This window comes from Crocodylus siamensis, chromosome 3, assembly GCF_052110815.1.
Source record: "Crocodylus siamensis isolate JL-2025a chromosome 3, ASM5211081v1, whole genome shotgun sequence".
Lineage (NCBI taxonomy): Eukaryota > Metazoa > Chordata > Crocodylia > Crocodylidae > Crocodylus > Crocodylus siamensis.
Genome location: NC_143397.1, coordinates 190,493,836 through 190,521,431, shown reverse-complemented (window position 1 = coordinate 190,521,431; position 27,596 = coordinate 190,493,836). Strand labels below are relative to the sequence as shown.

The 27,596-nt window shown below is 41.7% G+C and overlaps 1 protein-coding gene across 3 annotated transcripts; it reads left to right on the top strand.

Annotated features, from left to right (window-relative positions):
- LOC149869256 (kinesin-like protein KIF20A) lies at positions 1–26,959 on the top strand. 3 transcript variants are annotated; one of them, XM_090039989.1, is made up of 19 exons: positions 1–355; positions 1,123–2,065; positions 3,748–3,822; positions 5,985–6,104; positions 7,607–7,745; positions 7,849–8,033; positions 8,939–9,050; positions 10,442–10,627; positions 10,711–10,822; positions 12,193–12,264; positions 13,648–13,794; positions 14,453–14,618; positions 14,856–15,023; positions 19,416–19,555; positions 20,835–21,000; positions 22,516–22,633; positions 22,714–22,781; positions 24,779–24,898; positions 25,984–26,959. In XM_090039989.1, exons 2-19 carry the CDS (start codon positions 1,952–1,954, stop codon positions 26,257–26,259), a joined length of 2,484 nt encoding a protein of 827 aa, XP_089896115.1. In that variant the 5' UTR covers positions 1–355; positions 1,123–1,951; the 3' UTR covers positions 26,260–26,959. The 3 variants fall into 3 exon arrangements, with proteins under 3 accessions (XP_089896115.1, XP_089896114.1, XP_089896116.1); XM_090039988.1 differs by having other exon boundaries at positions 13,636–13,794; XM_090039990.1 differs by lacking the exon at positions 1,123–2,065 and having other exon boundaries at positions 13,636–13,794.
- Positions 26,960–27,596: the final 637 nt, after the last annotated feature.

The following is a 27,596-nucleotide window of genomic DNA, read 5'->3' as shown; positions in this document are numbered from 1 at the left end:
GGTGGGGGGAAGACAACAGAAATGTAAATGTGAGGAAGGCAATATGGGAAACAGGGGAAGGAAATTCTTGCTTTGTTTCAAACCTCTTATTTGGCAGTTCTTATTTTCAGCTGTTTTTGGATAAGCTGTACCTGACACAAAAGTGAAATACAAAGGCTTGAACCCTGCTACTCTAAATACAGTAGTGCAAAACTTGGTGGGGTTGGGGATAAGCTCTCTTTTTGTCTTTGTTTTGCTAGGTCTGCTTGAGGTTCTGGGAATGCAACTATGAAACTACTTGATGGCCCAGGGGTATTGAAGTTAATGCTTTGTCTCACCAGACTTCATTGTGCAAGTCAAATAAAAGTGTAACTTGGTGGGTTTCTTTGGGCTTTTTGTTCACTTTTTATTTTTTGTTAGTAGAAATTCGATCATAACAGACAAATCATCATCTATATCTCTAAAGTGGTTTCCTTTTCAAACAAAAAGGAAGACTAGTGGATGGGGAAACTCAAAGCACAGGCCAGAACATGAGATTTGGGAATAAACTTTTCCCACTTCCCTGTCTGTCCTAAGTGATTAAAAGGGAGAGGGTGATTTAAAAGGGTGACACCTTTTTATTGGACCAATTATATTGTTGAGATAAAGTAAAAATAGCTCTCCAAGGCAAGACCTTCCTCAGGTCTTTACACTTGGAAGTTTGTCAAACTATCCCAGCTGTATAGCTGGTCCAATGAAAGATGACCACTAAGACATCCTTGCCGTATGTAACTTCTTGTCCACCATGGCTATAACATTGGGGACATGGAAGGGATAAAAGGAAGAGTATGCATCAACTGCAGATGCTTTCTCAGCCTGGTGAAGGGTATTTATACCCAAAAGCTTGCAAAGAAGAAATTTTTTCCAACATTTGAGTTGGTTTAATAAAAGATACAAGATTTACCCAAAGAACCTTGTCTGCCTGTGTCTTTACACCAACATGGCTACAACCTATACTCATGAAAAGCAGAATGGGTAAAGCAAAAAGTAAAATACCTACTTGTAAACCAGTTTCTTGACAGTTGAGTCTAATAGTTAATCCACTTAAGTTAAAGGGTATTTTGTTGTTAAGGGTTGCTTTAAATCACTTTTTTTTTTTGGTAGGTTAAACCCCACTGGCCCCTTTCCTCTAACTTCAGAGTCATGTGCCTGGCTCCTTCGTGCACGCTTCCAGTTTTTCACTAAGCATAACATACAAGCCCCACAAGAGGAAACCCTATTGCAGCTTCAGCCTCGCGAGCCTGGGGCAGAAATGAAATCGCCGAGTCGCGGCTCCGGGGGGCAGACGGCCGAGGATGTCCTTGCCGAGCCGCGGGGGGGTCCGTTCTCTCCTCGTCCACTGCAGCCGCCGGTTCTGCACCATCGTCTCGCTGGTCCCGAAAGCCTGCAAGTCGTCCCCAAATCCGCGGCGCGGCTCTGCCGTACCCCCGGGGCAGGCCCTGCCCCGTAGTCCCCGCCCAGGGGCCCGGCCCGAGCCGGCGCGGGAAAAGGTGGGGCGGGAGGGCTCAGGAAGCTGGGAGCTGGCGACGGCTGCTGCTGAGGTGCCGGTGCGGGGCTCCTTTCCTCTACATCCGCCCCTCCCCCGCCTCGGCAGGGCCCGGCTCCCAGCCCCGCCGGCTGTGCTGCTGGTCCCGGCGGCGGGCCGCGCGGGAATCCTTTGCGAAGGGCTGAGGGAGGGGAGCAAACGGGCAGCCCTTTTCTCCCTGCAGGTGCAGGCGATGCTGTGGCTTCCCTGTCCTGGGGGTTAAGGCTTTACGTCGGGGTTGCTACATTGAGGAGTCCTTCAGGTCCTGGGTGACAAGCTACAAACAGGCTTGTGTTATCCCCTTCTCTTCTGTCCCCCTGGAGCCTGCTTTTTTAATGTCTCTTCTCTCTTGTTCTCCTCTGCAACTGGTCTGGTGCCTCTTCCTGGTGTCCACCCAGAGAATGAGCTATGGAAGGGAGCGGCATGTTCTCAGCAGCCTGTGAGGTGCTGGAGTCCCCTTCCTATCCAGACCTGATGTCCAAACACCCCCCCAAGGAGTGTGTCTCTATTGATGACCCAGAGGTGGAGTGTCTTTCTTTTATTGAGGGGTGTAGGTTGTAGCTGTGCTGGTATAAGACATAGGCAGACAAGGTTCTTGGGTGAATCTGATATATTTTATTAGATATCTAAATAAAAGATATCATGTTCACCCAAAGAACCTTGTCTTTCTTTTATTGATGCCTCTGCTTGTAAGGGGCCACAGCTGTAACCACTTCATCTTTAGTGTGAAGAGCTCTCTCCTTTCCAAATCTTAGTTTCCTGCTTAGGAACAGATCATACAGCTTGTTTGCTGAATAGGAATAGTTCCCATTACCCAGCATGTCTAACTTTTTGTCCTATTTGAGCTAGAAGTAATGATTGTGGCACAGTGCAATAGAAGTTTTCACACTTACTTTTTTGAAATCTGCTTAATCTAAAAAGTTTTCTTTAATTGGTATCTCGTGGCATCCTAAGCATCTTTAGTTTCCTGACTAACTGAAGGTGGTAACTTATAACTTCAAAGCCTTTCCTTGTCTGGTCTCCAAGCCTGTTTGCTATCTTGTAGCCGCAGATCTTCTGCCTCATTTTTTTTAGTGCCAGCAATTCTCAGCCAGGGTGCTGTACAATATTAGCATGGTTAGGTGTGCCAGAACCCATGCATAATTTGCAGGTTAGTCCCAGAGACTTCAAATGGGAATCTATAATGTTAAAAACATTCTTACCTGCCATGGTGTTTCTGAGTTCTTTGCAACAAGAATTGCTCTAGTATTTTTCCATAGTCCAAAAAAAAAAAAGTGTGAAAGCTAAAAGCTGGCATTTTCTGAAGGGTGCCTTGACTCTAACAAAGTTGTGAGCCACTGGTTTAGGGAGTAGTCCATTCTGCATGTTCATGGAGTGCTAATTCTGGAGCGCTACTAAAACATTGCCAGCACAGAAATTTGAATACCTCTTCTGCCCACCTGGGAAGCAACACTTGGTTCCCTCTCACTAGAAGAAACTAGTGAAGAGATGTAATTAGATATACTTACATTTTAGCAGTCAAGGTTGGGAGACTTCTTGGGGATAGAGGAACATAAGGCAACTCTTCAAAGAGATTTTTTTTGCAGCTGTTTCTGCAAAGAAGGTTAAAAAATGGTTTGTGACTTGGTAGTAGGGGCCATGTGGTCTTTATTTGCTGAATATGCAGGTGTCCTTCAAAACAGAAGTATAAACCATATAAACAACCTAACTTTTAGAGTCAATGCACAAGATGACCAGAAGATGGAAGCATTGCAGTTGTGTAAAAGTTACTTAACATGCTATTGGTAGATGAATGCTAGATGCCTGTAGAGAGAAAAACTTTTATTTTTTTTTTTAAGACTCTGTATGAAAAAAGGTAGATGTTTTTTGTTAGACAGCTTGGGAAAGGTATCAGAATAAAGGATATAAAGATAAAGGATCCTTTATAAAGATAAAGGATCCTTTATAAAGATAAAGGATCCTTTATAAAGATAAAGGATCCTTTATAAAGATAAAGGATCCTTTATAAAGATAAAGGATCCTTTATAAAGATAAAGGATGCAAGTACTGAAGTTTTTCTCAAGTGTCTAGTTCAACGTGGAGTGGTAGAGAAAAGAGCAGGGAGATTCTGGGTTACTGTGTTTTTATACCGCCACCTTTCAACAGGCCAAAAATGCAAAACAAATAAGCTTAACTAAACGTATAACTCTTTTTTTTATGATCAGGCATGTCAACCTTTGAAAGTCTACTTGAGAGTGAGACCGTTCTCTAAGGCAGAACTTGAAAACAATGAATTTCAGGTTAGTTAGAAAGTCTGCTGACAACTAATTAAGTATTTTTTTATGGGACAACACTGGCCTTTCGGCCTTTTTGCTGTTTTTAAAAGGAAAAAAGCTTCTGTCTAACATAAATTTCTAAGTTGTACTGTAACCCTCCAATAACATTCTTCCTCAGCATTGTCACCTTTTTGAGGCATTTTTAATCTCCTGAAAAAATGTTACTTTTATTAAGGATAATATGGAAATTGAACCAGAAGAGCTTATTAAGTGTCCGTAACTGCTCTGAATATGCCTGATGTCCTTCACCCCCCTTGTCTCTCTCCTCCACCCCCTTACCCCTCCCCACCTCTTAGTTTCAATAAATCAGGTAGACAGACATTAGGGCTGGAAGGGACTTCACTAGATCATTGGGTCCAGCTCCCTTCCCAAGGGGCAGGAAGTCAGGTGGGGTCAAATGATCCCAGCAAGATAGGCATCCAAGTGTTTCTTAAGTGTCCGGAGTAGGTGCTTGCACCACCTCTGGGGGGAATTGTTCCAGGTCCTGGGGACTTGGACAGTAAAGAATTTTTCCTTACGTCCAGCCCAAAATAGTCTTCCAGGAGTTTGTGACTGTTGGACCTTGTCTTCCCTTGGGGTGCCCTGGTGAACAGATGTCCTCTCAGTTCCTCATGTATACCCCTTATGTACTTATAGGTAACTAAGTGCTTATTCATACTGCTGTGGCAGTAGACCCAGGTAGTGAGGGAGCTCAAGCCAATCCCACCCACCTGAGTGTTCAAACATGTTCCAAACGGGAAAAGTATTGGCAAGGCTTCTGGGGGCTTATCCTTCACTGTCTGGTCTCAAGCCCTGGATGGGGCTGAGATCTGGCACTGGGGACAAGCCTTCAGCAGCTTCACTAGTGAACTTCTGAATCTGGAGTGTGCTTGTGTACAAACAACGTGCTCAAGTCCCCATGGAGACAGGATGCCAGAAAGCCCTGTAGAAAGGATGCTATCTGCTATACACCTGTTATATTTTTCCAGCTCATGGGGATAAATAGATGGGTGATACCTTTCATGACCACCTAAGGAGAAATTTTGTCTGATGATCACAGGGGCAGTAAAGTGCCATTATTACAAGTGCTGAAATGGTTAAGTGTAATAAGCAATTTGTTGTTCTGCAGGCTGTCTTATGTTAAAATGGCAACTTGCTGAATACCACCATTACAAAAATTGTTTGTACAATCTTGAAAGCTGAGAGAAAATATAAAAACCTGGCATCAATCAATTGTAAAACATAAGAAGCAAGGCTTTCTTGGTCTTTGTGTATAACGTTGAGCAAAACAATTATAAAAAAGCTAAATTTTAAGCGGTTTAGCTGCCGTGATTAGATTTAACTAAATTTTGACCCGGGGGGGGACAGGTGAGGGAAATAGGTCTTCAAAACTTAGAGGGCAGTTCCTTTCCTGAATTTATCTTTTTGTTTCTTTTTCTTTACTGTATGTTGCATTATTTGGTTGAATCAGTGAGGAAAATGCTAGGAACTTTGATCATATTGTAGCAAGCTTTTTCTGCTGTACTGCTTTTTCTACTACTGAGAAGTGATTAAATTAATCTTCTCAGTCCTTTGTCCTCCCTGCCATGCTTAATTTCTTGCCAGGAAGTTTGATTTAATAAGTCAAGCCTGTATTTAAAAAAAAGAATGCCTAACTTAAGAAACTGTTTCTGCTCTAAAAGGGGACAGAATACAGTTGTGTCAATGAGCTGTTTCAACAACAATTGGATTTAAATGCCTGTTCTGTATAAGCAAACAAACTTGTTTTAAATGTTCAATGCATCCTTCCAGAAAGTCTATTCCATCTTTTCCAGTAAAGACCCAATATAACTTTATAGGTTTTTAGGGGACTATATAGAGGAATAATTTTATAGGGGAATACCTTGTATGGTATTTGACATTTTCTTAATAAACTTTCCATCAGTTTGTGACTAGATAGCAGCAGCAGTCAGTTTCACAATGGGAAGAAGAATCTCCTAAAGATTCCCCAAGCTCTCCTGTGGGAGACTCAGGCATTGTATTTAGCAGATTTGGAAGACTGGCTGTAAGTTGTTCCAGCTTCCCATTAGGGTTTGGGTGGGGCAGACACTGGTGGTGATTTCAGGAAAGCTTATTTTAAAAAGGAGTTTTGCATGCCTTTGCTTTAGAACTGTATAATAATTGAAAATCCAGAAACAGTAACTCTTCAGGCGCCCAAGGAATCTTCTGCAATGAAGAACAGTGAAAAGGGGGTTGGGCAGTCCATGCACCGATTCACCTTCACTCGGGTAAGTTAACTTTCTTGCCTTACATTCTAGCAAGAAAATGTTTTTGTGCCACAGGAAACCATAGTTGCAGTTTGTTCCTCCATTCAGTGAGGCAGTAAAGTTTCTATTGTTAATATGACCTTTTGTCTTCTCTTACAAAACAAATTCCTGACTTATTTGCAAAGTACATCCTCCGAAATGCCTTTTAGATAAGACTTTGCAGTAATCCTATTGCTTTCTGTGATTATATACTTTTACACAGAAGCTCTTTATATTCAATTCTATGATTTATACCATTTCCGTATAACTACACAAGTTTACTGTGATCTTACTGTCCCTTTAGATCACAGCTGAATTATAGGTATCCTATTAGATTCCAGGGATGCAGGTACATAAAATGGTTATCTAAAAAGGTATATGTGTAAGGACTTGCCTCTTTGCAGGTGAGAATATAGCAGATTAATCACTTACCCTTACAAACTGGAAGTCTTTCATTAACATCTAAAGTTAATGCAAAGTCCAATGATGACAACAGGGACTGCACTTCTTGTGGCATCCAAAGATAAATTTAAATAACGTGTTAAATATGAAGTTGTTTTACAGTCAATGTATTTCTGTGCTGCTTTTGAATAATAAGTTAGTTCTACTTCTGTAGGATTTGCTCTTCCCCTAGCACATAAGCAAGTTTCTATGAAAAGTATTCAGTGAGCACTGACAGATGTGTAGCTCCCTGGTGTAACTCATGGTGCTTTACAGGAAGTGCCATGAATTACAGCTATCCCTGGAACCCAACAGGCATTTATCCTTGGATCCTGGGGACTGGGAGATAAGCTGCAGTTTAAAGCAACTGCATCTTTGCAGCTGCTCTCCCCCTAGCCCTGTCCCTCTGCCCACCAAGCCCTGGCAATTTTTTTGGAATGGGAAGGGAGTGGAGGGAGCTTGTTTTGGGGGTTGCCCAGCCGGCACTGGAGGGTGGGGGTGAGTAGATTGGAGCGAAGATCTTGTAACGTAAATAGACCTTACCTCCAATTTAAAATTTCTTACTTAAATTTTAAGTTTTAATATGTTTTAATGGGGGAAGACTATACTAAGGGCAGTAGAGCGCTTTTGGTGGCCAATCACATGACAAACTGTCATATCTGTCAGCACCACCCTCGCATCTATTGGTGCCGCATTTGTAGCTCATGTTGTTTGTGGTTCTTAGCATCATGATTGTATTCTGAATAAAAGGCAAGCCTGTGTGCATCTCAGTTGCAAATATGTATGTGATTTAAATAAGAAATTAAATATGCATATGATTTAAATAAAAAAATGTGTGATGTTCATAAGGGATACAAAAATATGAGAGACTTACACTGCAGTCTGTTAATCTTGCTCTGAAAGACTGTTACCTTAACTCAACATTGAATCGCCTATGCTAACATTCTTTGGACCATTTATAATCTCACTTTTCAGCTATTCAAATGCCATTTGAAAACTTCTCTCTTTCTTTCCCCCCCACCTTCCCTGTATTTTTGTGTTAGGTTTTTGGACCAGAAACTACTCAAAGTGAATTTTTTGAAGGTACAATGAGAGAAATAGTAAAAACTTACATTGATGGAGTGAATGGACTGGTGTTTACTTATGGAGTTACTAATGCAGGCAAAACATTCACTATTCAAGGTATAGAATGCTTGCAAAGAAGCAGGGACAGTTTGAATAAAATCCACTGCATGTTTTGGTGTAAAGGTCTAATTATTTTTAATATGCCAACTTTCCTTGGCAGGATCTCCAAAAGAAGTTGGTATTTTGACCCGTTCTCTTGATATGATCTTTACCTGCATTGGAGAAAGACAGTACCTGAAGATGGACTTGAAACCACACCTAAGCAATAACGTTAAAAAGCTGGAAAATGTACAAGTTAAACAAGAGGAAGCCATAAAAGCAGCCATTCTTGCTTCACTGAAAGAGGTCAGTAATCAATACTTCCCCCTTACTTGCCTTAAACATTTGCTTTAATAATAAATAAATAAAACCTTAGCACTTGGTCCTATAAGGAACTTCTTTGTCTGCCTTATGCAGTTTCTACAATGTGGAATGAGATGAGGTTTTACAAAATTAAGAGTAACAGGTCATGCTTCAAGCACAGGTTAATTATTTCCATGCAGACCTCCTGGAAACATACTGTTGACATAGCAAGCAAAATGAAACCTCATAAAATACGTTTGTAATCTGTTAACATTAAATTTTTGGAAGTCTCTTCTATCTCACTTTGCACATCTCCAGACAACATCAAAAGAACCTTGGTTTCCCCTCTCCCCCTTTGCTCCCCGCTTTCTCAAATAGAAGTATGTGATCACATTCACACTTGAATAGATTTGATCCATGAGTGGTTTCTAGTCTGGAAATGCATATGGAGCTTAAAGCAGGCTTCCTTCCCTCCTTGCCGCCCCCCCCCCCCAAAAAAAAAAAAAAAAAAATCAATGCTTGTTCCAGTATGGCCAATAGACTTGTTAATAGAAGCTTATGAAAAGAAAATGTTCAGAAGGACATAAGCTATTGGGGTACTTAAAAGTTCCTAGCACATCCAGGGCCAAATCCTATTTTACTCTGGGTAAGTGATACAGTAATTTTTTAACTGTGTCAAACTTAAGAGTAATCATGCAGGCCTGTATTAAATAAAGCTTGAAAAGACAGCAGTTGAGTAAACAAGGCCAATAGTTAACAAGCTAGTTAGTAAAAACATGTCATTCTGATTACTGGGGACATACTGTTCTAGAGGCATAAACAAACAAAATGTGATCATGTCAAAACAGTGTGATCACTTTAACGGTATGTCACCAACTTGAATGTGATGGATTTTTTATTTTCTTAAGGAGACAGAAAATATTCTGAATTCTCCTACAACTCTGGGTGCTTCATCAAGCATTTATGACTTCACCTCAACTAGCAACTGTACTTCACCAGGTCTACTTTCGGACCCACGAGGTAAAATGCTTTGAATTCACATGGTAGCGATGAAGGTGACTACTGAAATTATTTAGGAATGAAAGCAGAAAGCTTAATTTGCTTTAAGTACTCTAAAAATTGCCAATAGTGTAAAACCAAAAATCTGTGTCTCAACTCACTTCAAACTGTAAAATGCTGGAGCAGATTAAGAATATAGAAATGCTCTTTAGTAATTTTGCCACACTTTTGTAATGGCTTAGTTTTGCAAGGTTACAGTGAGGTCCTGTCCCCGTCCCTCTGCAAGAAGAACTTTTTAGCAGGAAGGGAAATGATTCTTTTCCTCACTTAAGTTTGTGGTCTTTGTGGGGAAGGGTGTTTGTTTGTTTGTTTTAAACAGGGTGCCACTCAATTTTCAAAAGTAATGAAGGGTTGGTTTGAGTTTAAAAAAGTTAAGAGCCACTGCTCTAGGGCAGGGGTAGGCAACATACAGCTCTCAAGCCAGATCAATCCTGCTGTGCCACTGGACTTGGTCTGCAGACTTGGAGGGCTTTGCTTGTTTGCTTCCAGCTGCCACATCTCCCTGTCCTGGTTCCACTGCAACATAGGCTGGGCTTTTACAGCAGTGCATCAGTAACGTGGGCCTTTGCCTGCATATTTGCTGGGGCCAGGTAGCTGGGAGCTGTTCCTGTACCCATGCCTCTTCCCCCAATTCCCTGTTCCACAGCTGGGGCATAGGTGCAGCTCCCAGCCTTTGGGGAGCTCTGCTGGAGACTGGAACTGCAAATTGCATTTGTGCTGCCATGACGTCCCCTGCCTTTCCATCCCAAACTATGGCATGGGTGCAGCTTCCCGCCATTGGGAAGCTGTGTTAGGGTTGAGCAGCTTCCAGTTGTCCCTGTGTCATGCATAGGAGGGGTGAGTGGGGAAAAGTGGCAGTTGCACAGACAGTTTGCAAGTATCTGATCCCAGTGCAGCTCCCCACTGGCTGGAATCTGTGTCCATGCTTCCTCTGTGAAGCCTGTACTGCGGTTGAGGAGCAGGGGGCTAGGAGAAGCAGCTCCCAGCTGCTTGGTCCCAGTGCAGGGCAGAGAAAGCCCTCCTGTTGCTGATGTGCTGCCAAAGTCACCTGCCCTGTGTTGGACCAGAGCTGAGTTCTGGGCCAAGGCTTGTAAAAAGTTGCCAGCCCCTGCTTTAGGGCACTGGTATATTCTCACCTGAGTTCAGGTTGAAGGTGGCCATGGAATTTGTGGGCCAAACTTAATACACTTGGATCTTTGTGATTTTTTTTTTTTGGTAGTGTACAAAAGTGCACAAAACTGTCTAAAATGGGCACGTTATACCATTTTGCTTACAGAGACTGTTGAACAATTTATGATTTCTCAAAAAAGTGCTTGGGTAATTGCTGTCATATTTTGTCTTATGGTTAACAGAGGAGAAATCTCTAACTACTGGAACAGACTTGAATCACAAAACACAGTCATCTGTTTGGGTTTCCTTCTGTGAAATTTATAATGAATATGTATATGATCTATTGGACACATTATCTACATCAAAAAATCAAAAACGCAGAATTCTAAGAATCTGTGAGGATCAAGGAGGAAACTGTTATATAAAAGGTAGGTAGACTTTCATGATACTAAGTGATCCTACCTGTTTACTGAAGTGATATATTTGTTTAAAAAAGAAATTCTCCCTGCAGATTTAAAGTGGATCAACATTAAAAACACTGAAGAGGCCTGTAAAATACTGAAAATAGGAAACAAGAACCGAAGCTTGGCTTTTACTAGAATGAACCAGTATTCAAGCAGAAGGTTTGCTACCTCTAACTGTAGAATCACCTTTTTGTTGTTTGTTCAGTTAAAAAGAAAAATTGTAACACTACAAAAACATCTCTAAAATGAACAATTGTTAAGCAGACTAAATCTTACTGTCAGTGTCCTGTCCCTAACTTCCCTTTTGGGGCAGACCTGAAAAAAGTTCTAGCAAAGCAGTGTGCCAATAACTGGAATTCAGGTTTACTTGAACTTTTAAACTTGTTGCGGAAGTTACATTGGCATCTCTTGTTGACCAGTTTTAAAACAGTTCAGTCAGTTGTCAGTTCAGTCACCTATCTATGTACTTGCTTTGATTTAAAGTGGTGAAAAGGTAGCAGTTCTTGGCAAAGATAAATTAAGTTGAATGTGGAATGTCTTTGTTTTAATGTGAATAGTCCCAGAAACATAATATTTGAAATAAGTAATTGTCCAGTTTGGAGTTTCTAAAGCTTCTTCTGTTCAAAAGTTTATACTTTTTTTTTTGGCAAGATCCTCTTTTTACCCTCAGCTACCTCCTAATAGTTATTATGGTGCTTTAATCAAGTAGACACTGTCCAGTTTTCCTTCAATAGAAGACTGTGCAGTCTCAGCTGCTTTAGCAGATTTTCCTACCTAGAACTCATGCCGATGCCCTAAAACAGTGGCTTTCTGTAGACTAAAGACACACCTCCACAACTTGTAAATTGAGCAGCACCCCATTTCAAACACTAATTTTTTATGTCTCTTGCCTCCTTGCAGTAGGGGTAGGGGAGTGGCCAGGCAAGGTTGACTCTGAACCTGTGCTTACCTGCTTATCTCCACGCCTTTTTGGCATCTGCGAAGAATCTTGTTCCACTCCACAGCACTCTGGTTGAGAGTCACTGCCCTAGGGAATGCACTATTTCCAGTTAACTTTGATAGCAAGTCATGGACTTTATTAAACAAGTCTTACCCTGCTAGGATAGTCTCTGCATGTATGGGGCCTGGGTGTGAAAAAGCCGGTGTCAGAGTTGGTGTTGGGGGGTTACGAGTGGCCGAATGCAAAGGCGGCAGCGCAGAGTCACCAGCACTACAGATAACTACTTGGGACCATCAGCTTACATTTTTCCCTCCTGAAACAGCTAATTCAATTTAATTCCTAGTGTTCAAGTAAGTTTTTTCACTTGTTTTTTAAAAAAGGTATATACATGGATCATACAATATGACACTTAGCTGTTCAAATTAATGTAGGTGTATAACTTTCACTTTGTCTTGAAGTTTTTTTGCAATGCACAAATAGCCACTCAATCTATAAAAGCAAATTATTTGCTAGATCTTAAGAGCTCTAATTAGAAGGCAAATTATTGCTAATGAGAGGCTTTTTTTTTCCCCTCCCCCCCTCCTTCTAGTCATAGTATATTTTCTATCCGACTACTAAGACTAACTGATGAGGATAAGCCTCGTGTTCTTGGAATTTCAGAGTAAGTATCTTCCTGGACCTATATTAAACTAAATATTCCAAGTGTTGCGCAGTGTTAGTGCTAATGTTACGTATGGTTAAATAGTTAACACTTACCATTATGAAAGATTCTTTTTGATACCTGATAATTTTTAAAATCCCACTGTTGCACAGCAGGCTAGAAAATATGGTGGGGAGAAAACATGAGGAACAGAAGGGTTTTTTTGTCCCATTGTGTTTCATTTTAGTTTGGCTGGGTAAAATCTGTTTTAAAATTGTCATTTCCTTTCTCTTCTCAGGATAAAATCTAGTAAAACAATGAAATAAAGTGCACAATCTAATTTCTTCGCCAAAGCAAAAGCAACAAGCATATGTTCCTTATCTCTGGGTAGAGCTCTAGTTTACTTCTGACCCAACACCTGTGTGGCCTAAGCAGACTTCCCCATGGGATAAGTGGTGGTGGTGCTGCTACTACTACTGTAGTAAGCCTTAACACGCTTCAAGCTGTTCCGCAGTTTAAGTGAAGAATTAGAATTCTCCCAGTACTGCAGAAGTTTCTGCACTTATTGCTTTAATCTCACTTTATTGCCTGCTGTCAAATTTGGCAGCAGGGGAAACTGCATCCCCTGGATCCATCCTCAAATAAAGATCCTATTCCATCCTGCTCAGATCCACGCTATGTGAAACAAATGCATGCTAGCTGTTTGTCACATGACATCCTCTCAGCCTGAAGACAAAATCTTAAAAATCAGCAAGCAGGAAAAAGATCCATTCACCTTTCATGTTTAGTTATTTTGGGGGGACTTGAACAGAATAGGATAGGATTGTGCTTTGGTGCCTACTAAGTGGAATAGGGTCTGGCCTAGATTTTAAATTTTAGGTGACTGACTCTTGCAATCTAAGCATTCTCTAAATTGGTTGGGGTGTTAAACTAGGAATGTCCCAGGTTAAATATTTTTCTGGTCACTTTAGTGGAACCACATGAACCAAATCTGCAGCTCAACTCAAATTGTTATAGCATGCAAGTGCAATAATTCTTTTAATGTGATGTTTAATTAAGTGTCCTTGTGGAGGACTTCTGTCCTCTGTTCAGATGTTTGGAACTGGTATCTTGTGGGTTTAGGTAGTTTTCAATCTGCAGTGCATTACTGATTTTAAAAAAATGCTTGTATTCCTCCCACCTCTAAAATTTAAGGAGCACTATCTGTATATCTTTCATAGCAAATAGCTCAATTAAGAAGTGCTTCTAACGTCTGGCTTGTCAGAAGTGGTGGCGCTCATAAGATTTGTGTTCTTGAATGCTGCTAAAGAGGTATTAGAGAAGCTGTTCTTTGAATGTACTAAACCCCACTGTCTTAAATAAGGGTAAAAACAATGTCTGTTGCTGATGAAGTCTTTCGTGCAGATTGTCTCTCTGTGATTTGGCTGGATCAGAACGGTGCAATAAAGCGCAGTCTTTTGGAGACAGACTAAAAGAAGCAGGAAATATTAATAATTCTCTTCTGATTCTCGGAAAGTGTATTGCAGCACTAAAGCAGAATCAGAATCCTAAGTAAGTGATGCATACAAGATCTTATGCAAGAACTTTAATCTCTGAGAGAATCTAGAACTTCCTGTGTCCTCTACAGCTTTGGAGAAAACTCTCTGCAAACTTGCAGGCTGGGCTTTGTAATGTGTAAACTCGATTTAATTTTGTTTTGTCCCAAATGCTACTACATTTCCTTTTATATCTTAATTATGTCTTTGGTGGAAAACTATTGCAGGTGGGTCAGAAGAGAGAGTATGCTCCTGAGGGAAAAACCAGCAACTGTGTGAAAACAATCAGTACCTCTAAAGTACAGATATCTCCCCATTCATTCCCCAATTCCTTATTCTGAGGGTGCATTTACCAAAGAGTTCATAAAAATGTCATTGGTAGTTGGGATTTGTTGAGGTGTATCCTTCTTGTGAGGGCAGGAATTGGTGTAAGGATCTATGAATTAAGATATTATACACATACATATTTTTTTTACTTGTTTACTTTTATCTTTTTGTATTGAACTACTTGGATAGTGCCTAGGAAAGCACCAGTCTTTGTGGCATGGGGGACTGGATAAACGCTTCCTTTTGAGTGCATCTAGAAATTAATTATTGAGTTGTTAAAGTGATCTTACATTTCATTAATGGTTCCCTTTTGTGGAATTTGTCTTTACTATTTGCTCCTTTTTAAGAATGAAACCAAGCTATGTACCATTCAGAGAGAGTAAACTGACCCGTCTGTTCCAACCCTTCTTCTGTGGTAAAGGCAAAGCTTGTATGATTGTCAACATTAATCCATGTGCTTCCACTTACGATGAAACACTACATGTAATGAAATTTTCTGCTGTAGCCAAACAGGTACATATCTCTTGCTCCTGTGGTACTTTGGGGTCAGGAAGGGAGTGGTGAATCCTGGGTGTCATGTGCCACCTGGTTCTACAGCTCTGGCCTGCACTGTAGGCAGCTCCTGATTGCAGTGAAGTTGGGCAGCCCTGTTCTTCTCCATCGACATTTAAGAAGAAATGGCTCTTCCATATATGCAAAACTAACAACAGTGAAAATGCAGTGCCTCTAACTGTATGGTTTATTTTTCAGGTTATTCAGACAGTCATACCTAACAACTTTGAAAGTTTTGTCCCAAAACTAGTCGGAAAGGATGGGAAACCTTTAATGCATTCTGATGCCAATATATCTGCCCAAGAACTTTCTGATATGGAGACCTCTGTGGAAGAGGAAGTGGACATCACGATAATGAGCCATGAGGTAGTAACAAATCGAACCAGTCATATATGTAGCATAATGTCTGCCTCAGATACTAATGTTAATTTTAGTCCAGTATTTTTAAACCATTTTTAAATCACATAGTGACATATGCTGCATAAAATGAGATCCTTGGTTCCTTTTCAGTTTGTCAGGGATTATAGGATGGGCCATCCTACTCTTAAAATGGTTAAATAGGAAAGCTGTGGGTGTTTTGTTTGTCTTCATTTTTTTTAATGCAAGAACATGAGAAACCTTTAAAAAAGCTCATGAGTGGTTTTATAATGAGTACATATTCAGCCCTTGGATCTTAATGTAGTAGGAAAAGCAATAAGTCTCTTAAGCCACAGCAGCAATTATTTTTCAATACCAGTGTCTCGGATGCACCCAAATACCGGATTTTGGGGTATGTTGTATATTATACAATATTTCTCTATCTTAGTTGAACAGTAATAAATCTGATCATGTTTTTTATATTTGTATGAACTACAGTATTTGGTATGAATGTCACTTCCCATTGTGACTTAAAATAGGTAGTAAGTTGATTGCTACCTTGGCTCTCAGTAAAGTCTCCCACCAGACAGCAGCTATTCAATGCATGCAAGATTAAATGAACTTCTAGAGTATACATCCATATGCATATGAGTATGCATATTGATCTGCCTGGGTAGGTAGGTGGTGAAACTCTTACCTGGAGCCAGAAGTGTAACAAAGCAGTCAGTGTCTGGAGTAGTGGGACACATAGGGGCAGGGATGACTTTCAGTTGTCACCATGCTACTGGTATGATTTCTGCAGAGGCAGCTGATGTCTTTCACTCATCCTGTCCCCACATCAAGTTGGCATCCAAGGTGGCTGTCTTGGTCACTCTGTTCTAGTTATGCTACTGCCTGGAACAGAGGTGTTAGCCTGAAACTGTTTGGTTACCTTTCAAAAGGAAAATGGCTGTTTTCACAGGGACAGACTAAGATTCATTGGAGCTGTGGGCCTGGCATACCTTGCCCCGCAGCCACAGGCTCCATTCCTGGCCAGCGCAGCAGGAGCAGTGGCTGAAGCGGGATGCACTCCCTCCCAGATCCACGGCAGGAGCTGTTGCTGCCCCCACCCACAGGTCTGCACTGGGGGTGCAGAGCTGCTGCCTGCCAGGCACGGGGGCAGCCCCTCACTCCACATCTCAGTCTGGCTGCAGTGGTGCCTGGCAGCCATGGCCTGCCATGTCATACATGCCTGGCCCAGACCAGCCACTGGTTTCATCCGTACTGAGGCGCGGTCCCCTGGGCCTGGGCCCAGCTAGCCTGTGCATTAATCCGCCTATGCTTTTCACAGATGGTGACTAAAGTACATTTCAGAATTTAAACTTTTGCTGAGAGGATGAGTTTCCTTTCTTGAATACATAATAGTAAAGTAAAATCTAATTACGATTAGAATAATTTTCATGTCCTTAAATATAATTTTGAGTTGGGAGGACCACCTTACTTGTTAGATATATAATACATGTGCTGAGGATTGAATAAAATAAAGTACTGTAAGAGATCTCTCCGAAGAGGAGAGGCTCTCTATCACCACATGGTCTTGGGGAGTTCATCTGGTCCCTCGGGTAGGGTAGGGAAAGCTGGGTAGAATTGATGACGGTGAGCTAGGTAGTTGGTTGAGAAAAGCGTTTGGAAGGAAACTGAGATGTAGATATTACCTCGACCTGTTTCTAGACGAAGGAAACTGGGGAAGAATTTGTTTTTCTTTTGCATCCTATCTTCCATATCTAATGGTTCCTGTTTCATTGTATAGGCTATCTTTCTGTTTAATAAATCTTATTACAGACGGTCCTCAGCCTTACAATACAATTGGTTCCTGAAAACTGCATCTTAAGTCAGAATGTTGTAACTCAGAACAAATTTTCCCATAGGAACAATGTTATAAATGGGGAATTTGTTCCTTAACCATGGTCGACAGTTGCATCCAGCTGGTAAATCTGTTGTGGTGGGGGAAGAGACCTGGGCTGGGGCAAGTGCTGCCCAGGGAGGGGGTGGGGCAGGTTGTGCTGCTGTGCACTGCTGGTCCAGGAGCTGCTCGTGTGGTGGCTTGCAGTGGTGAGAGCACCAGACTCCTGCCACTGGTCCTGGGCGGGGGGCTGGGCAGGGGCTTGTGCCCCAAGATCTGTACAGACTATGCAGGCAGGGTTGGAGCTGCACCAGGCAGCGCTCCAGGCAAAATGTGCTGGGAGTGGGGACTATGCCCCCCCCAGCCACTTGCCCAGCTGATGCAGGACTAACATGAGGCTGAGCTGCTGCACTGCCTCTGGGCACGTTATGCATGGTGGTGAGAGCCAGCTTGGCCTCCCTGCACCTCCCAGAGAAGCAGCAGCTCTGCCGCAGCTGGGTGAGGTGGCAGTAGGGCATGCACCACCTGAAAATGCACTGCAGGCCCTCCCATCGGCGAGGCCAGGCCAGCTCCTGCCACTGCATGCCACTCGTCCAGAGGCAGCACAGTGGCTCAGTTGCATACTGGCCCTGCATCAGCTGGGCAAGCAGTGGGAGAGACAGGCCGCACGCCCAGCACCTGCTGTCTGCCGGGAGCACAGCTCAGCACAGCCTTGGCCCTGCCTACCCCACACAGATCCTGAGGCATACACTCATGCCCTCTCGGACTGGCGGCAGGAGCAGCAGCAACAGCTGCCAGAGAAGCTGCCACACAAGCAGCTCCCAGACCAGCAGTGCACAGCAGTGTGAGCCTCTCTGCCTTCTCCCTGGGCAGCGCTTGCCCCAGCCCCAATCCCTCCCTTGATGTGGGAGCATTGATCTGCTCCCCACACCATGCCCCTTCCCTCCCCACCACTACAACAAACTTACCAGCAGTATCAGCCATTGGATGCAGTTGTGTCGACCATTGTAAAGGTGAAACCAGCGTGGGATCCTTGAAACGGTGTCAGTTTACAAATGTCATAAGTACCATTTGTTGTAACTCGGACAAGTCGAGGGACTGCCTGTACTGTTTTATGTAACTTGTTGATTGTCTGTGTGACTTCTGGAGCAATTGACAGTTAGTTACAGGTAATATACACCCTTGGTTTGCAAATCTCATAAGATGTTAGGCTTCCTTTATGGAACTGCAAGGTCTGGTCAGATAACAAAGAAACCTGAGATTTGCAGGGGAGAGGAATTACCCTAAGGGCAAAATCAAGTCTGTTCCCTGCAGGTACTCAATAGGGAGAGATCTCAGCTTTGGATGTCTCTGGATATCAACAGTGGTTTGTCACAATAGGCATTTATACATGTGCTGGGGGAGAGGGGGCACGTTAATTAGGACAGCTCTTGGAGCATCTTGTGCATCAGTATCCCTGCGCTTAAAAATGGTTTCATAGTAGGTAGGGTCTGAAGGGACCTGACCAGATCATCAAGTCCGATCCCCTGCCATGGGAAAGAATGCTGGGGTCAAACGACCCTGGCAAGGTGATTATCCAGCCTCCTTTTGAAGACCCTCAAGGTAGGAGCGAGCACCACTTCTCTTGGAAGTTGGTTCCAGATCCTAGCCGCCCTGACTGTGAAGCAGCGCCTCCTGATATCTAGCCTGAATCTACTCTCGGTCAACATATGGCTGTTATTCCTACTTACTCCCGGTAGTGCTTGGGGAGGGGGGGAACAGGGACTCTCCTATTGCCTGCTGGTCCCCCCGGCCAGTTTGGAGATGGCCACCAGATCCCCTCTCAGCTCTCTCTTGTGGAGGCTGAACAGGTTCAGGTCGGAAACCTAACCTCTCCTCGTAGGGCCTGCCCTGCTGCCCCCTGATCATGCGAGTGGCCCTCCTCTGGACCCAGAACTGTATGCAGTAGTCCAACTCCAGCCTGACCAATGTCGTATAGAGGGGGAAGATCGCCTCCTTGGACCTGCTCATGATGCATCTGTGGATGCATGACAAGGTGTGGTTGGCCTTCTTGACTACGTCCCCACATTGGCGGCCCATGTTCATTTTGGAATCAATAATGACACCAAGGTACTTTGCCTCTGCACTGACTAGAAGGGAGTTCCCCAGCCTGTAGGTATGGTGCTGGTTCTTCCTCCCCAGGTGCAGTACATTGCACTTGTCAGTATTGAATCCCATCCTGTTCTTATCCGTCCACCCCTGTAACCTGTCTAGATCTAGTTGCAGCCTGTCCCTCCCCTCCAGCCACCTGCATTTCTGGAATGAAAAGGAAATGCCTGTCCACCTCCAAATTGGTTCAAGCTTTGCAGGTTAAACTAACCTGCAGACATTGAATCAATTCATGCTCAGGCTTTTTAAATGTCTTTCTCTAGCCTATTTGATTTGCATTCTAGTACTTTTTTTTAGGTTAGCTTTTGACTTGAACTGTTGGTTTTCTGTTTTAGTTGATATATTTCTTCTTGTTTTCCGTTTTAATGCAGGATCTTTTGAAAACTGCAGAGAACCTAAAGGAAAGACTAGTGATGGAAAAACAGAGTAAACTACTTCTTGAGGTGCAGATACGTAAAGAGATGGCAGAAGCAATGTTCCAGCAATTGTTGGAAACTGAGGAAACCTGGAGGTAATTTTAAGATGACAAAACTGTCTGTTTGATATAAAAGAGTAATACAATATCATGCATGTGGCTCTTTAAAGAAGCTGGCAGAGGCTGGCCAACATAAAGATCTTCTGTTGCAAAGAGGAAAAAGGGCTAGACAAAAGTTTGCTTCTTAAGATTGTCTCCTGCACTCATTTAAATGCATTGAATTCATTTCAGTGTTTGTCATCAACAGGCAGTACCAGTTCTGTTTTACTTCTTACTTAAAAAACAAACAAACAACACAAAATCTCTATAACAGCTTTCCAAAGATGTGGCCTAAACTACAGTTTTTAAAATGTAGCTATGTTAATGGGGGTGTTGCAGGTAAACCACCAAAAGCCTCTTAGTGTAGCTGCAATTATATTGATTTGTAACACTTAAGAATGGACTTGAACTGAAAACATAACCCAACCAGATTCTCTTTACCTTCTCCTAAAAAGCTTGAAGTGGCTTGAGGCTGGCTGTCAAGTGTTTAGGAGGCAAACTTGGTTCCAGTTCCCTGCTTTACCACAAGCTTTCTACGTCACTTTAGGCAAGTCTCCCAAGTCTAGATCTACACTATTATATTGCAATCAGACTTATCTAAATCAAGTCAGCTGCTTTTGCCTTTTTTCACAGAATATTGGGTGAGGGGAGAGGGAAGGAGAGACATAAAAACCCCAAAACACAACTTTGTATCTGAATTTGCCATATCTAGTACTATGACTTGCTTTACTACTTTCTTACACTGAAGCTAGCCAAGTCCAAAGCAGTGATAATTTTCTTTTTCCCTAAGTTTATAGCTCTCCTGAACTGGCCAAACCAGAGACATGTGTATATGGGGGAGGAGGAAGAGGGGGATCCTAGAATAACATGCCCACAAAAGCTCCCTGGAGGGTGTGTATTAAATGACATGCCTGCCTGCATGCAGTTTGTAATACCACTGCAAGAAACTTGGGACTGGGGGACTTGCTAACTTTACTATCAAAAAACCCAATTCTGGGTTCTTTTCATTGCTATATTGTAACTTGAACTAACTAACCATCTTAAACTACCACTAATACAAATAGAGTGAATTTACTATAGACTTAAAAATAAATGTTAGAGCACTATATGCTTCTATTCTTGTAACTTTTCACTTGAAGTAACTGAAAATCATGAGAAGAAATTCTTTTTAGCTTCTACAGATTATATTTGTAATTATGCAAAGTTAAAGCCCTTTAAACTTTCATAAGACTATTGAGTGTTCTAGCATGCAAGTTAACTTTAACATATCCCCCAGTAAACGCCTGGAAGATGTGAAAGAAAGTTATGAAGATAAACTGGAAAGTAAATTTGAAATGTATAAAGAAGCTATAAAGAAACATGCATATATGTGTGCAATGGAACAAATAGAAGATCACTATGTTCCCATAGAAGAATTCATAGCTGAACAAGAGAAAGTTGAGGTATGATTTCATTTGGTATTCTTTTAACAGCCTGGTGCTTTAAAGAGAGACTACAAAGAGCATGCATCACTTCCCTTTAAATTAAGAAAAAGGGTGGGGGGGAACTTGCCTCAAAACAGAATTCTTTCTTCAGCTGTGACTTTGTAAACTAGCCAATTCAAATTAAGTAGGGACAGGACAGTTCACTTAAGTATAGCGTGAATGCTCCAATGTCCACCGAGCATATTGTGCTAGTACAGTAGGATATCAAAGTTACTGCTGTTTGTTTGCCAAACATGTACTTTGATTATGTAGCTAACTAGCACCAAACAGTTGCTGTGTGTGGAAGAACAACTGATAGACTCCACCAGACTTCCTGCTCTTCTTGATGTGGACTTTATTACAAATAGAGGGAAGAGTCATGCTACTACATAACCAGTGTGCTTGTTAGCTGTGTCTTTGACACACTTCTATAACCTTGCTCAGACAGTTCCCTCACTTTCCTCAGCCTACACTACCAAAGAAATGGGTGATCAGGAAGATGATCACCATTCCTCTGATCAAGAGCATGCTGTGGTGAATTGGGTGTGACACTGTGTCAAAGGCCTTTTTAAAATCTAAGTAAATAACATCTGCCTCTCTTCCTTCATCCAAGCATTTTGTTACCCAGTTGTAAAAAGAAACTAGGTTAGTAAGGCAGGATCTACCTGCTGTGAACCCATGCTGGTTGTCCCTCAGTGTTATTTTACCTGCTGGTCCCCCACAAATGTGATCCTTAACAATTTTCTCAAAGGTCCTGCTAAGGATTGAGGTGAAGCTAACCAGCCTATAGTTATCTGGTTTGTCCTTCCTCTTCTTGAAAATAGGGACCACGTTGGCCCTTTTCCAGTCCTCTGGAACCTGTCCTTGAATACCACAGGCGCTCGAACAGTCATGCTAGTGGTTCCACTATGACTCCAGCTAATTCCTTATGTACCCTAGGATGAAGATAATCCGACCCCTCCAAGTGCCCCTTTACTAGGTCAGCACTAACAGTAGGTGGGTTAGGATCTATCTCACGCTTACCTAAAGTCCCATTTTTGGATGCATACCTGCATCCGTGTCCAGGAACACACATGCAAAGAAATCATTTAAGAGCTCTGTTTTGGCCATCCTATCTGTTTACTAGTTACCCTAATCCATCTTGAAGGGGTCCTATGTTACCCTGTGCTTTCTTTTCTTTTTGCTTCCTATGTATTTAAAGAATGACTTTTTGTTATCCTTAGCTGCCAGCCTAAGCTCCATTTCTGCTTTGGCTGTCCTCACTGCTTTCCTGCAAGTTTGAGCCAAGCAGGTATACTCTTCCTTGGTGGTTGCCCCCTGCCTCCACAGCTTGTAGGCCTCTCTTTTCCCCTCCAGGCTCTCCTGGATTTTAAAAAGTAAGTGTATCATACTTTGGTATGATCAAAGAATAGAAAAGAAATTTAGTTGAATAGACAACTTTTGTGTCAGTGGCAAGCCTTTACATCAGTCTATTGAGTGTGTTTCTTTGTCTAGGATAGAGATAGGAAAATATTACAGTTGAAGCTACAACTTGGTGAGGAGTCTGATGGATTGTTGGCTCTGGAAAGTCCAAGTTCCATTGTACATGCTACAGAAGGTGAAATTAAACCAGGTAACTATTTACTATGAGTGTTTGTGCCAACTTCAGTGTACCCTTGGGATAGAATACAAACCAGATATCTTTTTTGCCAGATCTTAAATACAAGGAGATGCAGAGAACCAAAGAACAATTGCAGAGAAAGTGTGAAGAGCAAGATGAGGTATCTATCTATCTATCTATTTATCTATCTCTCTAATCATCCAAGTCTAAGGATAAGAGGACTTGGATGATTAGTTGCAGTGATCAAGAGTTTTGTTCTGAGAGGCACACCTTTAAGTGGTCATGATCCCATCAAATGAGGCAAGATCAAGAGAAAAATCTTTGTACCTAGTATACCGAGGCATTATTTTGATACATCAAGCAGGTGTTAGCCTCTTGCATTTTTGCATCTAGTTGTCTCATCTGTAGAGACAGTGGGATTTGGAAATAATTGAGGCATGGTACTAGATGAAACTCACAAAACATGTTGCTGTAGCCTCAGATTAAAACAAAATAGTAGTATTGTCTGTAGCTGGCAAACAGACATAGATAAGGCACAAAGAGGATGATAATAGAGACTGGGTTCCAGAGCACTTCCTTCATAAATGAGTAACTTGCCTACAGGAAAAACAGTTTTATGTTGGGTGTTAAGCAAATTACAGTATAGCTATACCTGATAAGCAAGTAGTGTCTAGTAGCATTAACCCAGCTCCCTAATTCTTCTTCTACCATCCCAACTTTCCCATTTAAGATATGGATATAATATTTTTTTTAAATCTATGAAAGTATTATAATTGGGGATTGGAACATAGCTAATGATCCAAAAACTAAATTAGGGGCTTGGTTGGCCCCCTATCACTGCTGTGCTCCAGCCCAAATACTTCCCAACTAAATGAATAAGAAACAATTGTTCTGATAAGATAAAGAAAAAGGTAGTCAAGAAATTTAAGCTCTGTGCAATTGTTTTTTGCAGAGAGGGACTTGGGGGGGGCGGGATTGATATGGGTTTTTTTTATGCTTTAAATGTCCTTGAGTAGTTTAAGGCTAGGGACAGACATTACACATAAACTGGTTTAAACCTGTAATAGAACGGCTGTTCAGTGCATATTTACCAGTCTGAAAATGGTGGAAACTGGTTTGAGAGAAACCTGGTTGAATGTAGTATCAGATTGAACTGATTTGGGTCAAACTGTTTTTTTGCAATGTCTGTCCCAGATCCCTTGCTGGTTTAAGTTAAATCAGACTCCCCAGCATGTTCTCTGGGCTGGGTGGGGCTCTCTGTTCCATAGCAGGGCTGGCCCCTCCTTTCTGCTCCCTGGCTGCAGCTCCAGCAGAGACTGCAAGCATCTGCCTGGCTTCTGCTTCTCCCCACCACAGCAGGAATTCCCTCCCATCCCCTCTGCTTTACACAGACACACAGCATTAGCTAGCAGACCGTGTGCTGGCTATGGTTTGTGCTGTGGCAGCCGGGATAAAGGCAGAATCAACAGGTAGCTAGTCATGTCCCTCTATAGTTTTCTTAATGGGGTGGTAGACACCCTGTTATCCATTCCCTGCTGGGCTGGTGGGGTGGGGAGAACCCCTCCTAATCAGAGCGTCCTGTTGGGGCCTGGCCACACCCCCCCCTTCCTCCCAGCTCAGTATTGTGGAAAGGAAAGGGAAGGCTGCTCTATTACCCCCTGGCTTGTAGCCTGTGCCACTGCAGCTATGTACCTGCATTTTTTCAGTCCAGAGGGGATGTCTGTTTGGTTACAAACTAGTTTAGCCTAGCCAGGTTAGACTAACCTGCAAAGTTTGAACCAGTTTAGGCTCAGGCTTTTTGAATGTCTGTCCCTAGCCTAAAGCGCCTTGTAATTCTAGCAGCAGTTTTAGTTTTTACTGGTCTTTCTATCTGTATGGCTGGATGCAACTTTATTGGGTTCAGTGAAATTGCACTTGCTTTCTCCAGCAGTGAATTTGACCCAACAAATATTGGGTTGTATTTCAAAGATGATAAAAGTGCAGTTGTAAGATTCCATTCGGTATGTAACTACTTCACTCTTTTTGGCCTTGTTTCTGTGCATTGCTAATATTTTGCAAATGCTTGAACTGTCTGTACAAGAGCATTTTCTGAGTGTGTTCATACTACACATGAAGCTCGTTATCTTTCAGACATCTTTAACCATTAATGTTTTACAGCTTATAAAATCTTTGAAGTTTAAAATCCAGAAATTAAATGAAACTGTGCAAGAAGTTAATGAAGCCTGCAGTAAAACAAGTGACGAGAACAGTACACTGAAACACATGTTGATGCTCAAGGTTTGTCAAATACTAACACAACCTTTTAAATTGACTTGTAATCATTAAAAGCCTTACATAATTTCTGAACAAGCTTCTTGCAAATGAAGCATGCTTTTTGATGCTTTTAGTATAAAGTTTGTCCTTAAGTGGACTGCTGGCTGAAGATCTTTCTAGTTGTGTATGGTCAGTCTGTAGCCTACTGAAACCTCTTGCATTGCTTTCTGTTTTTCATATGGGTAATCTGTATGACCATGTTTTGACTAGCATTTGGGAGGGAGCTGAATATGGAAAATGACTTTTAAATCTTGCTACACCTGACATAGATCTTAGTTTTGAGTATTGCTGGATGTGTAAGATCTCATTAGAAATTACCAATTGTCAAATGCCAATAAAAGATGTATTCAGAAAGAGCTCTGAAAAATGCCTAGCAGACCACAAAATTAGTAATGTCTGAGGTTAAGCAAGCTGCCAGTATGCACACATTTTGGTAAACAAAGCATAAGAATATTTGGCTTAAGCTATGGCGTCTGTTCTGGAGAAAGGACTAAATTGTGTAAGTATGGTTTATGGGTGAAATGAACAATTAGAGCTGTAGTCTAGCTTCAGATGCCATCAGTTGGAGATTCAGTGTGTCTAAACTTAAACAGAGGTCTGCTGTAACTAGTTACCACAGAGAATTCCAACTTTGAGTTTAGAATTAAAACATGATCAGTGTGTTTGGTGATGCAAATAAACGTTGGGATCTTTTTTCATAGTATTTTGAATCCTATTTTAGGTTCAGGGCATATATTGATAATTGGAAGTTGAAGCTTGGTAGTATGCCAGCCATGGTATTTAAGGTGCTTTCCTTTCTAACTGTGATGTGATTACTGTAAGGATTCATTATAAAAACACTTTAACTCATTTCAGCTTCACTCCTAAAACTTCAAAAATACACTTTTGGCTTTTATGAATTTGCCTTTAATTTTTAGCTGCCTATTCAGTAGATCACACTAAATCTAATTTGGTGAAAATAATTCTCCATAGTCTAGGAAATGAAGATGATGATGATGATACAGCTCGTTAGTACTCGTATAACCAATGACGTGTCTTTAATTTTATAGGATCAAGAAATGAGAGGCCTTCAGAACTGGGCTAAACGAGTCCTTGAGCTTGAAACTACAGTGTCTTCTCTGCAAGAAGAACTTGATGAGACCAAAAAGCAGTTATGGTCAGAGGATCTTAAGCGCCATAAGCCAAAGAGAGGTTTGTTTGCTAACCTAAAGTCGACAGTAGCAGGTACTTCTAAAACACCCATCAGTAAAGCTGTGGGGAAACTTGAAGAATGTCCAGCTCCTTCAAAGAAACAAGTTGCATTAGCATATAAAACAAAAGAATAACATGAAGACTTGAATTCTTAGTGTGTGCATCTGACAGGGCCTAATTGTTGCAGTTCTGAGCTGGTGATAGTATCAGTGGAAATCTTAGAAAAGGAGCCTTGTGGGGATGAAAATTTACTTTAAGGCAGTTTGTTCTTTAACAGCTTATCTTCCAAAGTTCTTGTTCCTATCAACAAAATAAGAGCAGAGTTGATGGAAGAGAATATGTAAAGGCAACCCCCAACTTGGGATTCTTGTTTGACTTTGGGAATATCTCTGTTGTGGAAAAACTACAGAAGTCCATGTACACTGCAAGAGATTAGTGTGGCACTCTTCTTTCTACTTATTACTCTTTCTTAAACTGCTCAAAAGGCATTTACAATGACTATCTCACAAAATCAAACAGCTTGTTTTGCTTCAAGATTTTATAAATAGTGGTTGGTGCTGGCTTTCTTACTGTTCACCAACTGCTTGATTTGAATTAAAGCATTTGTCTTTTTCCGTGCTTAACCTCAACACTGGGTGTGACTTAACTCCATTGCAAACTGAAACCTTGTGAGTATATTCAAAAGATGGACTAGCGAAGGGCCACTACATCCCTGAAGAGCCTCTGCCACACTAGCAGTTACCTTGCTTTTGTAAAATAATTTGTTTTTAATTGTGTTTGTATTTGTATATTTGTTTCTTGCAATAAAACTTTGGATTCTGTCAAGTCCCTTAATTTCAGGTTTATAACAATCCTTATTTTACTTTTTCTGATGCTCTAGATAAGTTTAAACATGACAGAGTTAGGTCAAACAATCAAGCTGTATCTGAAGCATAAAATGCTTAAAATTTGGGATGAAGAGCCTGAACATTGCTTACTAGCAATAAATACATAAATAAGACTGCAGGGATGTATTTGCTAGCTGCGTTGGTCTGACACTAAAAGAAATGCAAAACTGTAGAACTCTTGGTTCAGAGATGATACCTTTTATTAGACCAACTAAGAAATGCAAAAAAAAAAAGTCTTTCTTTGCAAGCTTTGGGACACATGCACCCTTCTTCAGGCTGAGGACAAATCCAAGATATTAAAAATTCTCTTAAGTAGCAAATAAACTTCATTTTGCACAGAGGAACTTTGAGGCTGGAAGTCTGTGTCCCCTGGGGCTGTGAGAGTTGCTCCTTGATGTGCTGATAAGGCAGTTCTCATCCCTGGAGGATGCTGTAGTTTGGCTGATTTTGGAAATATAAGCTTATTACTGTTGAACAAGGAGGAAACATTTTTTGAGCCTCCTTGCCTTCCTGACATGGCTATGGATGAGAACAACCTTATCAGCACATCAGGGAGAAACTCGCTACAAAGACTCTTGCAGACT

What these genes read in the sequence shown, in the direction of transcription:
- LOC149869256 (XM_090039988.1), top strand. Translation starts at nt 1,952, where the DNA reads ATGGAAGGGAGCGGCATGTTCTCAGCAGCCTGTGAGGTGCTGGAGTCC. An exon ending in TCACGATAATGAGCCATGAG is followed by an intron (nt 15,024 to 19,415) that starts GTAGTAACAAAT and finishes GTTTTAATGCAG; the next exon opens with GATCTTTTGAAAACTGCAGA. An exon ending in AGAAGGTGAAATTAAACCAG is followed by an intron (nt 22,634 to 22,713) that starts GTAACTATTTAC and finishes CTTTTTTGCCAG; the next exon opens with ATCTTAAATACAAGGAGATG.